Source organism: Mobula birostris, chromosome 24, assembly GCF_030028105.1.
Source record: "Mobula birostris isolate sMobBir1 chromosome 24, sMobBir1.hap1, whole genome shotgun sequence".
Classification (NCBI taxonomy): Eukaryota; Metazoa; Chordata; class Chondrichthyes; order Myliobatiformes; family Myliobatidae; genus Mobula; species Mobula birostris.
Genome location: NC_092393.1, coordinates 53,280,571 through 53,299,304, shown reverse-complemented (window position 1 = coordinate 53,299,304; position 18,734 = coordinate 53,280,571). Strand labels below are relative to the sequence as shown.

Genomic DNA, 18,734 nt, shown 5'->3' with positions numbered 1-18,734 from the left:
ACTGAGACGGTCACAGGCTTTTGATATGCTAACAAACCTAGTCGGTGTTAGCATGGAAATCAATGAAGCTAGGGTCCCCCTGATAAGAGGAAAAAAAACATTTTGAAAAGATGAGTATGGTACCAACCAAATGGGAGAAGGCTATTGTTTTGGCCAGCTCTGCTGATAAGGTCTCTCCCTTAATCCCCGAACAAAGCGACTCTTTAGGAGAAGTAATTAAACGACTCACACACGTGTGTTTGATTGTCCCGAGGCGATGCAAAGAACTGGGACGCTGGGTGGTGTTTGTTACGCTAGGTCAGCCTAGTGAGCAACACCCCTATAGAATGAGAAATTCAGTGACGAAAGGGCTGATGAACACAGAGGTGTGTATTGGCGAGGTAATACGGCTGTCTGAAGCCAGCTTGATAGTGATCCTTGAAAAAAATGAGTTCGGCCACACAAAGGTCACTTATCTGGGAATTGTGGTGACACAGGGGCAGCTGGCAGCGATGCAAGCTAAAGTGCGGGCTATCTCTAACATCCCAACCCCGACAGACAAGAGGGCCCTCAGAAGGCTCTTGGAGATGGTGGGGTACTGTAGGAAGTTTTGCAATAACTCTGCGGTTACTACCCCTCCCCCCCTACTAAGCCCTTGCGAGAGAAAACTAATTCGGGATGGGACGACCCTTGTTATTGTGGTCCGGGACGAAACCCACTGAGAGGTTACATTGATGGCAATTCATCAGTGTTTTCGGCCACTATGAAGTTTGCTAAGTTGGAGCCTGGTCTAAGGGATTATTAATAACACATATAAAAGGAAGAGAAAATGTGATGGCTGACTGTCTGCCAGGTGTTGACAACTTAAAATTCGCTGTATTAGCCAAATAGCTGATAAAGATGTATATTTGTGTGTATCAAATAACGTATTCATGTTTGTAATTTTTACCCCGGTAAAAATCCTTAAAGGTGGGAGGTGTGACGAGAATACACATAGATTAAGATGTTAGCTGTCCTGTACTGGCACCAGTGGGATCAGCAGTTGGTCTGCCACCTGTCTTCAGGAGAAAGAGAGATAAGGAAGACAATGGAGCAGCATTTGGAGATGTTAATGAAGGGATGGGAGAGTTTAACAGAAGGAGAGCTGTCAAGATCGGCTCCCCCTTTGAACCCTGAACTGTTTGAAGTGATGGACAGGCGATACCCCAGCAGGGGGATAAAAAGGGACAGGTTCGCTAAGGCAAGACACACATGACACCACGAAGTAACGAGACCCTGGAAGCGGTGCGCCTCCCATAAGTCGGTGGGAAGTTTTGGAGGGCTGGTCGTGGGACCAAGCCATAGACGCACAGGGTGGAAAGGCACGATCGGCGGGAACCTGGTGTGTGCGCCCGCCCCTGCCTGGGTGCCAGGTTCACCACAGAGAAATGATCGTATCTGGAAACGGAGGGGTCACGGTCGGTGACCTCAGAAGACATCACAAAGGGCTGGCCCGAAAGCTGACTGCAAAGAATATCGAAGGTCTGTGTGGAAGCCATTTGAATATTCATTCGTTTTGCTCTCTCTCTCCTTCCCCCCACTGTCCATCTCCCACGGCAGTGATTACTGCAAACTGAACTGAATTCAATTGAACTGAACTTTGCGTCACTTTGAAACTGGTCACTTACCCCTAGACGACGATAGAGCTTAATTGATCCTGTTATCCTAATTCAGTGTACATGTGTGTTTATCATTGCTGAACTGTTGCATTTATTATCCTTTTGATTAGAGTACTGTGTTGCTTGTTTCTTTAATAAAACTTTCTTAGTTCTAGTAATCCAGATTCCAACTGAGTGACCCATTTCTGCTAGTTTGGCAACCCAGTTACGGGGTACGTAACAACACCCACTAGTAAAAGAGCTGGTCTGGCTTCCTAAAGCAACCCAAATACAATCAGGTTTGGTCAGGGTAGAGAGCCGGAAACATGTTAACTAATCTGTGGGAAAGGTTTGTATACCACAGAAGACTGAGGCAAAAATGTTAAGAACTTCTGTGAAGCATTTTGGAAATTATGCTTTAAGGTTCAAAATAAATACAATCTGTTGTTGTGGACACAAGATGCATCTTCAGCAGCTGCAAAAGTCAGAAATACCAAAAACAGCCGGGAGTGCGAATGAAATGATTTCACTACTTTAACAAGTTAGGAACTATGAAGAATTTGAAGGTTTCAAAAATCACCTTGAATGTCACAATGAAAATGAAGATTTGGTCAAAAGGATTTTATGAAGGCAGTCCATTATCTACACTAAGGGTTGACTGCACTGATTTTGTTCAATTACAGTTAATTAGAAGGACACAGCAGCATACATTGGAAGGAATTCCTCCTTCGATAATTATTAGGAACTAAGTTTTATAGTACTACAGTAGTACTGGTACACTAGTGTTCTAATTTGTTCTGCATTTCATTTAAATATATAATTTGCTACTCAGTTAAATGGTAGTTTGTCTTCCTTATACCTTTTTAATTATTTCCATGAAACTTCAACTAATTGGGGCAGCCACTTAATTGAGCCAAAATATACTGGTCCCAATGTGTCCTAATTAAGTGGAATCTGCTGTAATTTATTAAGTCAAGAAAAACGATGTCAGAACTGACTTTTGAGTGAGGAACTTTACATATATGCAAAATTAACTCAAATATTTAAGAACAAAAAAAATGTAAGAACAAGGAGGAATAGATTGCCCAATCACACCTGCTCTGGTAAGATCACAGCTGATTGGTTGATTTTTTTATTACTGCCTCTTTTTCCTGTTCTAGCCCTACATCCCTTTAAAATCGAAGAATCTATCCATCTGAACCACCTTAGACTCCGAGTAAAGAATTCCAAGATTCACTGTACCCCAGGTGAAGAAACCTCTTCTGTCCTGAATGGCTGACACTTTATTTGAATTAAGAATGCAAATCAAATGTAGCTAAGGAAATGATGAATATAAAGGAACCTGCAATGACTGGACAAAGTAATAAAGTTCCATCAAGTTCCATCCATTATTTGCAGAAAGACATTGCCACAGGTAACTAAATATCTGGACAAACATTCAGCAGAAAATATTCAAGGAACCAAGATGACTTGAAAAAATAACTTGACGAATCTTAGTTCTTTTATGACGCCACTTTCCTTTTTAAATTACTTGTTGATGGTAACAATTTCACAGCTGTAATGCAATCCTCATGGATTTAAATCTTACATTTTAAACCCCTACTAGGTTACAATCCTGCAATCAGTCCATACTGAATGTTTATAAAACATTTGAAAACACACCATTTTTGCTATAATACCTTTGAAAGGCAATGCCTCATAAAGGCAGCATCCATTATTAAGCAGCCCCCACCCCAACTAAAAGACATGCTACCAGAGAAGTGGTACAGGAGCCTGAAGACACACACTTAATATTTTAGGACAGCTTCTTCCCCTCTGCCATCAGATTTCTGAATGGACAATGAACCCACGAAATACCTCACTATTTTTTGCTCTTTTTGTACTACTTAAATGTTTATATATATTTCTTATTGTAATTTACAGAATATTTTATGTATTACAATGTACTGCTGCCACAAAATGAAAATAAATTCACAACATATGCGATTAACCTGATTTTGATAATATTGCACAAATAAAAAGTATAGGTAGATTAATAAATGGTTATTAATAAAATGGGCAACAGCAAAGAACAGAGCCTGAAACTTACACTTAAGTACTTGGCATCTAACTCAACCTTCTGCTCCAGTTGCATCAGCAGCTCATTGTGGAACACTTTCAACTGTAACAGCAAGAAAATGTCAGCTGTACAATTTAAAACATTCAATTTCATTAATGTCAAGGAAACAAGAATCCCCCTTAACACCCACACTGCAGAAACAGTATTTGTACCTTGCATCCTCAGATTAGTCATGTGCATGTGACGTTTCCCTCCTCCACATTCAGCACTTTAAAGGCTATAATTTTACCACTCACACATGCTGTCAATCAACACTATTAATATGGATTTTTACTCTCTTAGCAGAGACGCATACTACAATACTATCACACATCCCTCCCCCCCACCACCCGAGCCAAGTTTGCATCTTACACGAGGACTTAGTATCTCAAAGAAATGATGATGGTAATTTTGATTTGTACTTAATAAAATAAAGCTACAAAATAGACATGATTTTAATATCAAACACTTTTCTCTTAACAAGCAATATCTGAACAAGTGAGATTTTAATCTGGAGAAAAGTATATTTTTAGAATTATTTCAGCTAAAATACAAATTCTGTTAAATTGATTACACATATCATATGAATATCATTTATAGTAACATGGTGGTTAATGCACAAGCAAATATCCAGGGGCCTGGACAAATGAGATAAGGGCTTGAATCCCACCATGGTAACTGTGGAATGTAATTTCAAATAGAAGATGCATCAGTGATGTAACAAAGAAGCTACATATTGTTGTAAAATTCTATCTAGTGTAGGGAAGGTATGGACATTTTATTCCTTGTTTGATCTAGCCTATATTTGACTCAAGATCCATTTTTGTGGTTAAGGATGATTCCAGATTTCAGAAGTGGCTGACTCTTAAATGCTCTCAAATGGCCTAGCAAACCGCTGAGCCCAGGAGACAAGTATTAATGGAGAGGGAAGAAAGAGAAGTATTTTACCTTTTGCACATTGGTTGTTGGTCTGTCCTGTTGAGTATGGTCTTTGGTTGATTCTATTGTGTTTATCAAATTTACTGTGATTGCCCGCACAAGAACGAATCTCAGGGTTGTATATGGTGACATACATGTACTTTGAACTTTACACATCAAGTACAAATGAAATGAACTATGCTTAATATTAGATACTCACAAAAAGAGTAATACTCACCATTTCTTCAAGCTGTATCTGAATTTGCCTGTGGACCTCTGCCATCTGGAACAAAACATCTCCTGCAAAATAAGAAATTTAAGTTTATTAACTTTTCCCTATCACTTGGAGCTGACAAATTGAGCATCGGACAATAAGCATCACTATTTGGATAGCCATTGTACAAAAGTCTTGTTAAATTGCTCAATAAAATTCGAACATCATTTCAACAGTATTTGCAGATCCATTTTCCCTCCGAAGTGCCTCCCCATTTGTCTGCCCTTCAAATTAAAATGACAGCTATCCTTGGTCAAAAAGTTAATGCCAGCCATTGTCACAATTATCATCAATAGCACCCTAACTTAGTCTCAGTTAAGCCAGAAATTTTGTAATCAGGAAGTCTAAATGTGATTTTGCACTATTTAAGCACAATTAAAATTAATTCTGAACCATTTCTCGCCCTTGCTTTTCAAAACCCATCTTACCATTCAGAACATTTCTCTACACTGAAGCTTTGATCTCACTCTTACCACGATATGACAAGCATCTCTTGGAGATGAAAGAAAAATCACTTCCAACAACCACATGAAATCTGGTTCAGTGCATCATGGAAAATGAATCTGGGCATATCTTACATTTATGGACATTTGAGAGACTCCTAGATAGGTACATGGATGAGAGAAAAATTGAGGGCTAAGTGGGAGTGAAGGGCTCAATCGATAAACACAAGAGATTCTACAGAAGCTGGAAATCCAGAGAAACACATACAAAATGCTGGAGGAACTCAGCAGTCAGGCTACACTTACAGAGAGGAATAAACAGACAAGGACCCCGGCTCAAATCTTCAACTGTTTACTCCTCTCTACAGATGCTTCCTGACCTGCTAAATTCCTCCAGCATTTTGTAAGGGTTCTATTGAGCAGGTTAAAGGGTTAGCACATCATTGTGGGCCGAAGGGCCTGTATTGTACTGCATTGTTTTATGTTTATGCTCATCATTTACAGGATGTGGCAAAAATAAATTTTTAACCTATCCACAATTGTCTGTGCAAGGTGCTGGCTCAACTTCTTGAACACTCAGTGTAGAAATTGTCAAACAGTTTTATTAGAATAGGAATGCCAAGATTCAGCGGTACCGAAGGAAAATAAATCACTTCCAAATAAGACTTAAGGATGGCTATCTTCCCATGCAATAGCTATTCATGGTGTCTAAGAAGCCATGCATAAGTATCTGCAATGCACCTCATCAGAAGTGAGGTCCAAGAAGTGAAGATGGAATGATAGCATTGTGGTCAGCACAGCGCTTTACAGTACAGGCAACCCGGGTTCATTTCCCACCACTGCCTGTAAGGAGTTTGTATGTTCTCCCCATGACCGCGTGGGTTTCCTCTAGGTGCTCCAGTTTCCTCCCACAGTCCAAAAACATACCAATTGGTAGGTTAATTGGTAATTGAAAAGTGTCCCATAATTAGGCTAGCATTAAATTGGAGGCTTGCTCAGCAGTGTGGTTCAAAGGGCCCACTCAGCACTGTATCTCAATAAATAAACCAAACAGCCCTCAACATGAACCACTGCTCAGTTTCATTAAGCAAGGAGTTGAACTAGAGTTCATCAACAAATAAGAAATTCCACCCAGACAGGAAGAGCAGGTCACTGACAGAGTTTTAAGGAAGGCTGTACAGCCACAACAATCTTCCTTTGTCCATCCTGTTGACAGAATTACCCAACTGTCATATTACCACCAACCTCAACTGGACCATACTTGGATCAAGACTGGGATCAACAGAAGAGTTAACCTAAAATGATGAGCAGAGCATGTGCAAATTAAGAGTTATGAGGAACAGACAGGAACTAGGAGCTGAACATCACGCTACAACACATTTTAAATAAGTGCATAGGCTCCCTCGAAAACTAATGTCAATATTAACCACTGGATGCTGCAATCTGTTTCTACAAAGGACATACTTGCTCAGCACAAAACAGACAGCCTAAGAAATATGGAGCTTCTAATGAAATTCCAATCAGACGACTTTCTGGGACACACCCAGGTCTCTCCACTAACACTCTGCCACAAGAAGACAAGCCCAACATAGAAAACTTGTTAAAAATTACTAATTCTCTTATATTCAGTTGCACTGTAACCACCCTATAATTCAGACATCTTGAGGAAAACAAAGTTAGCTTCGTATAATTCTCTTGAAATCTCAGATGATCCCACTGGAGAGATTTCAAATAGTCTAATGCATAAAAGGCCATGGCCCTTAATGAATTTTCCTGCAAATGGCACCTTTACCTAAACTATTAATATGTCACAAATTATATATTTTGTTTATAAATTAAGAGGAAAGGAAGAAAATATTCACATTGTAGGCAACACCACATGCATCACAGCATAAACCACTGCTCAGAGAACAAAATTTCAATAGACATATGGACATGTAAATGCATTAATCCATAATCTTTGAAAGCCCAAATGAAGATCAATGGCTCTTTAAATATGGAGGGAGTGCAGCAGCTTGTTCAGCTTTCATCTTTCAGGACTTCTGCTCCGTTGAGCAACATGGTAAAATGGTTTGAAAACAATTTTACACAAGCTCAGCCTTGCCGTCGCCACACTAACAGGTTGCATAGACTCGAGAATTGGAGAGACTACAGTTGCTGTGCTGGCCAGCCTCCCATTTTCCACTCTCTACAAACATGAGCTCATCCAAACCTCTTGTTCATGTAATAACTTGTATCAAATTCAATTCACCTGTCACCTTTATGATCCCCGATTTACATTGACTTGTAGCCCAGTTTTAAAATTATCATCCTCATTTTCAAAACTTTACATGGCCCGAGCTCTAAAACCTCTTCAAGCTCTAAAACAGTGGAGATCTGAGCTCTTCTCACGAAACACATACAAAATGCTAGAGAGACTCAACAGATCAGACAACATCTATGGAAAGGAATAAACAGTTGATGTTTTGGACTGAGACCCTTTTTCAGAACATTGTACTCACGATTTGTACTTTTCCCACCGTGCTTTCATTCATCTCCAATATTAAAATGACCCAATTTTAGCTGCAGTGCGTTGAACTACTCAACTCTCAACTCCTACAGCGCTCTCTTTCTATAAAACAATGTATAAAACCTGCCCCTTTAATTGAGATTTTGGGTATCTCCCTGAATATCTCACTATGCAGCACATAACCAAATTTTGCATGCCTTAGTTATTTGTACAATGTAAATGATCCTAGGTAAGTAGAGGTCATATTTTTGGAAACAAAGGAATGGACTGATTGAAATATGAAACTTATCTCACTGTGAATATACAAAAGCACATACAAGTACAAAATATTAGTACTGCATTGATATCTCCTGGAGCTGAATGGGTTACAAAATTTAGACACATTTCTACATTCATGCTAAACATAATCTGGAATAGCAGCTAATTCTGGTTAGACCAGTCTTGGGTGATTTCAATTACATTAAGCGCAATATGAAAACACCTACAAAATGCATCAATATCTTTATTGCAGTGTTTCTGATATTTGCCCAATTGTGGAAATATTGTTAATTTAAATCTGTTTACAGTAATAAGTTCACATTAATATTGAAGTAATCCATTTATTTTGCAAAAAAAAGTTTATTTTTTGGCAAGGGTTAGAATGTTGATAACCCTGTTAAATACTATTTTTCTTGATTTGAGATTTTGATAGAAGCTGATCCAGGTGACTAACAGATTGTCTGCTCTAAGACTTTTGTAAAATACTAGATTTTTATCATGGCTGTGCCATGCCTTATTACATTGTATTTAAATAGATTATAGAGGATATTGTTGTATAAATCCCATCAAAAGACAGAACTGATAACACATGATTTTCTTTCCTCTTACCATGCCTCCTCTGCCCACCATCACCACCCACCCCTACCCCACCCCCCAAACTTCCACAATTAATCCATGTGTAATGGCAGCACTCTCAGCCATCTGGTAGTTATGTCAGCAGGATTTACAAAAATGTACTACAATTTAGCCAAATTCTCCACATGGAGCACCTTTGTTGTCAGTTCATGAAGCAGGTAAAAATAGATAATGTATTTAATATGATTGCCAAGACTCACCTTTGTTTCTAAGCAAAATTAACCACTCCCAAAATATACTTGCAAAAAAACAGTTGTTATTCATTTGGTTTCTTCAGACAGTACACATTTATATTTAGCACTGGTTGCTCAGAGCAAAAGATTAATTTCAGAGGGCATGCTGAAATAAACTGGTTAGAAAGGATTCTTTACAGAAAATTTTTCCAACTACAGGTATTACAACAGACCAACAGCCCAATTGGGCTGCCAGTTGTAGTTGGAGACCTGAGCCTTTGCTGTTTCTAAGCAGTAGCACCAGTAATTAAAAAAAGGAAAAGGATAAAGGATTGTGGAGGTGTTGGCAATGGGAGAGGAGAGAATTTACATTTCCCTTTCAGTCAACTACAGTTAAAATTAGGATTCAAATGGCCCCTTGAGATGGAAATTAAGAGTTTGATTAATAGGCTGAAATGTTTTTTGAACTTGCATAGTCATATAGACATATTTTATCTCAAGTTACCTAGTAATGATAAAGATGCCTTTTGTTCATCTTGGCTCTACCCTTATCATTCACCATGCAGTCACGAAGACGACAGCTGGGTAATTTGCTGATATTGCTGCAGGATTTTGTTTAATATGCTCTCTACAGGCCTGTGTTATGAATTGCTCTAAAGACAGCCAGCTGGCCAACCTCCATACCAACACTGGAAACTAAATTTCAAGATTCAAACCAAAGACTCAAGAGATGAATTAGAGTATGTTTCTCATACTTGAACTGAAAGAAAAGCAAGAAACTCAAATCTGAATCTTATTTCATACAAAAGAAATTACATTACATTAAAATGGGAATAACAGTCTTTATAAAATAAGGCAAATTTTGATATGAAGTGGGTGATTAAGGAAATGCTGCAGCTGCAAAGCAAACAGAACCACAAAGATGCGTGCTTTTTCCTATGAACACCTCCATGAATGTAAATCAGTGCCATTGAAATTGTTTAATATTTCCAAATGTCCTATTTTTCTCTTCAAAAAGATGCCAAACCTTATTAAAAAATGAAAAAAAATCGCTCCCTACTATGTACATAGTTTTCTTCTTTTGATTGTTCTTTCTTTCCTTTCTGAGTGTATACCTCAGATAAATATTATGTGGAGATTTGTGACAAATATGATTATATGATATATGTACAGTATCTGAAATACATCTTATGGAAATGTTTGTTTGATGATGAAATTCAATAAAAAATAAATTACAAAAAAAGAATTTGATTGAATTTAGGGTTTGTACTCTTTTAAAAAAATATATATGAAACACCAAGGGCAGCATTTCATTATATTATCAATGAGCTCTAATATCACAGAGTCTGGAGAAATGACAGGTACAAAAGTTGAGTCACACAAGCACACAAAATGCTTTGGAATTTGACAGAGCAAATGCATAAATGTTTTGCCTCCAGAGGCATTAAAGCATCAAGTGCCTTTGTCTCCAAATAATGGATCAGCTATTCAGGATTAAATCAAGAGAAATTTCTTCAAACAGCAATGAATCATTGGACCTCTCCACCCAAGAACACAATCAAGATGAATGTTGATAGATTTTTGGATCTAAAGGTAATCAGGGCATATTAAGTATCGAAATGTGTGCTCACTTGTGATCTTAATGAATGGTGAAACAGGAACATGGGACCAAATGGCCCATCTCTATTTATATTCTGAGTGAAGGAGTAGCTTCTTTCCAACTGTGATAAGACTGCTGAACGGATTCTGACCCGGATCTGGGCCGTACCCTCCAAATATCCGGACCTGCCTCTCAGTTTTTTTTTTGCACTACCTTACTTTCCCTTTTCTATTTTCTATTTATGATTTATAATTTAAATTCTTAATATTTACTGTCGATTTGTAATCCAGGGAGTGCAAAGCGCAGAATCAAATATCGTTGTGATGATTGTATGCTCTAGTATCAATTGTTTGGCGACAATAAAGTAAAGTAAGTAAGCTTCCAATAAGTATGCTAAACACATTCTAGAGTGAACCAAGAGATTGCAGGAATTCAATTGATAGACAGAGTGTTGTCTGGGCTTCACAAAACATGCTTTAAATAAAGCACAGCTTCACCATAGCTTAAAAGAATTGTAAAAACCTACAGCTACAATGATGCTATATTACAAAGTTTGAAAAGAAATACACCTTTTGCCCTTCCACTTCAATATCTAAACATATTTAATTTAATGAATGGTGAAATATTGCAAGCCCCTGCCGCAAGATATCAATTTAATAGAATTTCAGCATTACACTCCTGATGAACACAAAAGATTCTGCTGATGCTGGAAATCCAGAGTAACACACACAAAATGCTGGAGGAAATCAGCAGGTCAGGCAGCACCTATGGAGGGGAATAAAGAATCCATGTTTCAGCCTGAGACCGTGATTCCGGACAAAGGTCTCAGCCCAAAACTTGGGCTCTTTATTCCTCTCCGTAGATGTTGGTTGAACTGCTGAGTTCTTCCAGGATTTTGTGGTCATTATTCCATTTCTATTCCTGTATAAACTGTTTCCACATAAACTGTTTCCAATAAATTCTAAGACTACATTTGAAATTCTCAAAAAAATTAAAAAGTCAATTTCAAAAATAAGTTACAAAACCACATTTACACGGGTCAGAATTGCCCTTTTTGGCTGCTGAGTTGACCAAAATTTCTCCTGGAGAAAAGATTACCCTTTTGAAATAGTAAACTATCTTTTAGATCTGCGGAGACACGTGCCCCACCTTTTATTTCATGCAAATAAACAAAGTATGCCAGACTACAGGAGCTGTTTGAGTCATGTAGTTCACATGACTGGCAAGGTTCTAATTCGCCTTCAACAGATATTAAGTAAAATAAAGCAGAATTCTCATATTTGCAAACATTGTATCTAACCAATTCTCCTCAACAGCTACAAAGAATAGCAAAAGTACCAGCTTTATCACTTAATCCATCACAATGTCCTTGTAATCTTGGGCAGTGCAACATGAACCTGAAAAATCACCAACTTTCCTTGCTGAAGGAGCTAATTCTGCATCTAATTTCCATTGGAATTAAGTGATAATCAATTCATTGAATTGCATGTTCATTATTGGTTAAAACTAAAATCAAGTCAGTTAGATGAATAACCAACATTCTATTGGGGGAGGAGGGGGAGGGAGCTGAAATGCAAATAGTGGCAATCTGAAACCAAACAGAAAATGCTGGAAACACTTAGCAAGTCAGGCAGCATCTGTGGAAGGAGAAAGTGTTACCATTTCAGGACCTGGAGAAAGGAATCAATTTCTACAGATCTGGTCTGACCTGCCAAATATACTGTATCATACACATTCTACTGCTGATTTCTAATTTGGGATATTGCATATTACCCTCAGGAGTAATGTGTCATTGTTTACAGCATAAAGACAGACAAACCTAGTGATAGCCATCTCTGACATCTCGTTTCATAGCTTCACAATACTTTTGCAATACAATATACTCCCAGCCCAACACATTTGATTCAATGCAGGTTCTTTAAAGAATGGATTCAGCAGCAATGTTTGCTAGTTTGTGCTCAAACCTGTAATCACTACCTGACTTCTAAAAAGGATGTTTTAAAGAAGAAATAGAAACATTAAAATAATCAATAATTCTAGCAACTTGCAGTAACAGTGTGAAAAAGCTTTTCCTATATATACCACTGTCACTTTCTCGACCATTTTGATTAATAATATTAGAAATTCTTTACCCACTTTGACAGCTTTTGCAGCAGTTACAACTCATTGGAATCCCCAATGAAAATCAGCACAGTATTCTACTGATAACATGTTACCGCTACCTGGCAAATTGCAAAGTTCCAAGTTTCATTCATGCCAATAACCAAAATCTTATAAAGCCAGATTATTAACAATAATACATCTTCCATCATGATGTGATGCATGGTCTACATTAACAGTTAAATGATCGGATCACATTCCTCAAAAAGGGATATCCTTCCTTGGTTGGGAGAATTCTAACATGCTCTATAGAAATTGAAAAATATTATGAAAACATCCAGAGAACGACAGGAGATTCAAATTTAACTTATCTAATAAATGCTCAAAAATTCAGAAATGAATATAAGCTGTATAAACACAAGAGATTCTGCTTATGCTGGAAGTCCAGAGCAACACGCACAAAAGGCTGGAGGAACTCAGCAGGTCAGACATATCTATGGAAACAGTAAAGAGTTAACATTTCAGAACAAGACCATTAATCAGAACCGGCCTAGCCATCATAAAGGACACATGCACAGAAAGGTGTCAGAAAAGGGCCAGTGACGTTGTGAAGGAACCCAGCAACCCTACTCATGGACTGTTTGTCCTGCTCCCATAAGGGAGGAGGCCATATAGTATCCACACCAAGACCACTAGACAAATACAGTTATTTCTCCCACCAAGCAGCAAGCCTGATCAACACCTCCAACCCATCAACTCCACCACTACTTTATTCCCTGCTAGTCACCTTATGCACAGCCTGTTGTCACTTTATGGACATACAATCAATATATATAAGCTATCTAATGTATTTATATTTACTGTGTTTTTCTTATTGTGTTCTTCATCTTGTGTTTTTTTTTTTAAGTGCTGTATCAGATCCAGACTAAATTATTTTGTTCTCCTTTACATTTGTGTACAGGAAATTACATTGAACAGTCCTGAAGGGGTTCGACCCAAAATGATCCCAGACGTTCCAGAGTAGCAATATGATGTTTCCAGCTATGAGGGCATCCAGATAGTGTTGCTAGCATTTAGAGATGTTCCTTGTTAGGATATTTTAACTGTTCAAAAGATCAATTCCAGACATAACACTGGAAAAGTGGAGGACTCAAGAATGGACCAACCAGGATCAGCAGTAACAAAACTCTCATACAGTAAGCCCACAGATCAGAAACTCAACCAAACATTTTTTTCCAAATTAGTTTTTTAAGAGAACAATAAGTAAGCTAAATAGTCCAACTGATCCCAGGCATAATTTTTTAATCTGCGTTTCTATCAAGCAAAGCCATGGAAAGGGAGCACAGAGGTTGCAAAGAAAAAAATGAATCCATACACTAATAGCAAATGAAACCCTGAAGTTCAAAGCTCAGTACAGTACTTACAACTTCTCCAGGCTATATGTATTACATCCATCAACAATGCTTTATATGGCCCATGCCGAATCCTGCATCTAATTACAAATGCATGCATAGAGTTTGATAACATCCATCAAAATCCAATAACTTTAGTTAAAGGGAGAGATTAAATAGGCTGGGCTATCCAATTCCTGGAGTAAAGCCAGAGAGAGAATACCTCACAGAAGTATGTACTAGACATGCAACTATTAGGTAAATTCTGGTTCCCTTCTTCCTTCCCTTTTACTTCCATGGCTCACTGTCCCCTCCCACGAAATTCCTTCTTCTTCAACCCTTACCTCTTCCACTTATTCCCTCCCAGCTTTCTTACTTCATCCCCTCTCCCCAACCACCCACCTTCCCTCTTGCCTTGTCACACACATCACCGGAAAGCTTGTACGCCTTTTCCTTCCCCACTTTCTTATCTAGCTTCTGCTCCTTCCTTTCCAGTCCTGACGAAAGGTCTCAGCACAGAACATTGACAGTTTCTTCCCCTCCATAGCTGCTGCCTGACTTGAGATCCTCTAGCATTTTCTGTGTGTGTTAGTCAGCATCTCTAGCATGTGAAGAATCTGCAGTTTAAGATAATCAAAATATTTTTTCTCCCCATGGTAAGGGTATCAAAAACAAGGTGAGAGGAAGGAGTCTCATTGGCAAGATTTTTTGTTAGATACTGAGTGATTGAGATCTGGAACCTGTTGTCAAAGGTGGTTGAGGAATCAGATACTGCATTTAAGAGATATTTTAGACAGAATCTTAAATAGGCAAGGCATAGAAGGTTACAGTCTAATGTGTGTAACTGGATTGACTATAGATAGGCAAAAACGTCAGCATGGACGTGGTGAATCAAAGAGCCTGTATCTGTGCAGTACGAATTTGACTCCATGATTCTATAAACTTTCTAATGATCTAAAGTGCTTCACAGTCAATTAAGTAACTTTGAACTACTGGTACCAAGGAAATCCAATACAAAGACTATGAAATGCAATGAGACAACAGCCGAATCATCTGGTTCAATCATGTTGGCAAGCAATAAATAATGTCCAACGTTAACTGAGAAAAAAATACAAGAAATGGTGACAGGACTTATGGTTCCATCTTCACTGCTTTCACTGACCGATAGTGTTGTAGTGAATGAACTGAAGACAGTCCATAAGACACAGCCTGATATTCGCAGTATTAAAGTCTTGGTCTGTAGCTCCACTGACTTAACAACATAATAGCATTTTCTTAAATTGATGTCTGTGAAGAACTCAAGTTAGCAAACATTTTAAAATTTAAACCTGCACAACAGCCTGTTCAGCACTTTATTAGGATAAGCCGGGGGGGCGGGGGGGGTGCGGGGGGGGGGGGGGAGCTGTATCATGCTATCAGGCAAGTCATTAATCCAAAATGATGGCTCTTGTTTCTCTCAGACTTGAGTACTTTGTTCCAATTTCAGTCTTTATTTTGATTTCCAATGTTTATTTCATTTTTACTAAATGTTATAGTTCGTCTCATTCTCATGTGTTTTAGTTTCCATTTTGATAATGGAGGCAATAGCTAATTTATCTCACCATTTACTTCATCAACCTGCAAAGCTAATTGGCAAATTCTTCAAGCTATACTTCAGCCAATCAGTATTAGTCACAGGTACAGATAACTGCCAAAGGACAAGCTTTATCCAATCAGCCATAAAAGCCAAGTTTTAAAAAAAATGCATGAAAAGTAATTTATTTGATATCTAGCCTGCTAAAATACTGCAAAAAGATCTATGGGCTTCCAATGGTGCCAACATCTAAACTTTACAAAACTGTATCAACATTACACACATACACCATTGGGAACAACAACAAAATGAAATTTCTAGACTGGAATCTAAAGGATTGGGCCACCAATCCAGAGACATTTTGAATCCTGTAATGACAAATGGGAAATCTAAATTCAAATGATTAAATAAGCCTTGAATGCCAAATTGGCATTGAGTACAAGATTTGGGATGTCATGTTGCAACTGGACAAATAGTTGGAGAGACTTCAGCAGGAGTTTTGCGTATAGTTCTGGTCACCGTGCTGTGCAAAGGATACCATTAAGCTAAAGAGCATGTAGAAAATTTTCACAAGCTGGGATTGGAGGATGCAAATTATGAGGAGAGTCCAGATAGGTTGGGACTGTTTTCCTAGGAGTGAAAGAGGCCAAGGGGGTAACTTTATTGTAGTTTATAAAATTATGAGGAGCACAAGGTGGATGGTCAGTCTTTATACCAGGATAAGGTTACACAAAACTAGAGGGCATAGGTTAAAGGTGAGAGGGGAAAGATTAAAGGGAACCCAAGGAGCAAATTTTTCAGATTTGTGGGTACATGGAACAGACAGCCAGAGGAAGTGGTAGAGATGAATATATTCATAATGTTTGAAAAGATATTTGGATAAGTACACTGACAATAAATGTTTAGAGTAGGGGTTCCCAACCTGGGGTTCACAGACCTCTTGCTTAATAGTTTTGGCCTATGGTATAAAAAAAAAGGCTGGGAACCCCTGGTTTAGAGTGATATGGGCTAAAATCAGACAAATGGGACAAGATCAGGAAAGAAAGAATTGAGCTGAAGGGCCCATGCCTGTGCTGTACAACTCTATGACTCTTCAAAATTCAAATCAGGTTTACTATCACTGTCTTATGTCATGAAATTTGTTGTTTTGTTGTACCATGCAAAGATAAAAGATTACAAAATAATACTGCAAAAATTGTATAATAAGGTATTGCTCATAGACTGCTCAGGAATCTGATAGCAGAGGGGAAGATAATGTTTCTGAATCATTGAGTGCGAGTCTTCAGGCTCCTGTACCTCCTCCCTGATGGTAGAAACAAGAGAGCATGGTCCAAATGGTGAGTCTTTACAGATGGATTCCACCTTAAAGGCGCCACCTCTAGAAGAAGTCATCCACGGTGGGGAGGGTGGTGACTCTAATAGTGAACATTAAAATACTGGTATCTTATGTAGACTTGAAGTTCATCATAAAATGTAAAGAGCTTTATTCTGACGTTAAATAATATAAATGCATACTCAAAGTTCATTTTGCAGATGAGTCCACAATCCAACTTAGCTGTAATACCGTGACCTGAACCATGCTACATTACAATTCTGAAACCATTTTGCAAACAGAACAGAAATAACTTCATGTTTTAAAGAGTTCAAGCCATTTTAAGAGTAAAAATTACAAATACTGCCCTTAGATTTGAGACTTCTCAAAAACATGCTTTTCAACAATACATGCTACAAGAGCCAACTAGGGATTGGCAATAGTAGCCAATAACAAGCACCAAGTTATTTTGCTTCTCTTTTCTAAGTTTCAATATCTCTATGTTAACTTTGAAAGGTCAACACCATTTGACAGACCAGATAGAAGGGCCAGAGCACCACTGTATAAAGAATGTGGTTGATCTTATCAGCAGACCAGTTGCTGATGCTGATAAAATGGAAGAGGTGCTGCAAAACCACACTGGGGCTCCTGTAAACTCTGCTATAGATGTACTTCACTAAATTATGGAAAGACAATGATAGTATCAAATGACAAGTGTTAAATTAAGCCAACACTTCCAAAAGCATTGCACCTTACTTAAATGGTAATAATCTCAATATGTACTGTGATGAAGTACACACCCTTTTGTGTACACAGAAGAATGCATCCTAACTGAAAGTGTTTTACCTAAATGTCAGAATATACCCAGAAAATGCAGAAGTGTAAGGTTGTGTGTTTGCTAAAATGCTAAGCTCTCCAGCTAGAACAATAAAGTGCATTTCACACCACACTCTTCACCTGTTTCCCCCACCACCTCCAAAACCACTGCCTCACAAGATAAAAAGTGCACTGTTGAAAAACTTATTTTAACAATGCCACTGTTTTTGAGGGATACGTATTGTAAACATTGCTCTTGACAGTTGAGTGAAATATCTGCAACTATAATCTATTCCATGATAATTACTGAATTGATAACTAAATATAATGGAGACTCCATTCTCAGCACATTAGCCAATGATTTCACAAGCTGCCAATGCAAGTCATCATTTCCTCACTTGAATCACCTGAAACACCATTCAGGGAATTAACATCATTTAGTGAATAAATTTCAGTTCTCTGCCTGTAATACATGCATGAAGATGTTTCTATGCATTAAGAAATTAATTCAAGTCACAAATGATTGTGGCCTTTGTCACAAACTCAAAATCTTAATCTTTTAATACTTTGGATTGCATCAGAAATTGGATATAAAAATCATAAGCCTTATCACTGCTCCCTTCCCCTTGGAATTATGAAGTGGCTTGCATTACACCATTCTTCTAGAATTTTACATCAAATAAAGGTCAAAATTTGCTTATCAACTCTCTCACAGGCTGGAATGTTGGAGCCAGCTGACAAAATGTCTTTAAAATATGACAAGTACTTTTTAAACACTGAACAACTAACCTTTTAATGAAGAAAATGTAAGTTGGTGGAATTTACTAGTGAAAGAAACAATTAATGGAAAAGAGGTTCTGTAGAATTGGTGATAAATTAGAGAATAAAGACGAAGGAAAATAGGTAGTAATGTCAATCAATAAAGGTTGCAAAACCAACAGAGAAAAAAGTCCACTAAGTGCAATAAGATTAATATGTAGCAGAGAAGTCAAGGTAAACCACACAAATTTAAAAAGG

The 18,734-nt window shown here is 38.0% G+C and overlaps 1 protein-coding gene across 5 annotated transcripts in view; it reads right to left on the bottom strand.

The window, feature by feature from the left end:
• Positions 1–18,734, bottom strand: part of LOC140187131 (BAR/IMD domain-containing adapter protein 2-like) — a 104,046-nt gene that overhangs the window by 42,295 nt on the left and 43,017 nt on the right. For all 5 annotated transcript variants that reach the window (XM_072242105.1, XM_072242104.1, XM_072242108.1 and 2 more), the window contains 2 exons: positions 4,871–4,932; positions 3,706–3,777 (listed from right to left, as the gene is read on the bottom strand). In XM_072242105.1, the coding sequence (XP_072098206.1) occupies positions 3,706–3,777; positions 4,871–4,932 (134 nt within the window). The remainder of the gene's footprint in view (positions 1–3,705; positions 3,778–4,870; positions 4,933–18,734) is intronic.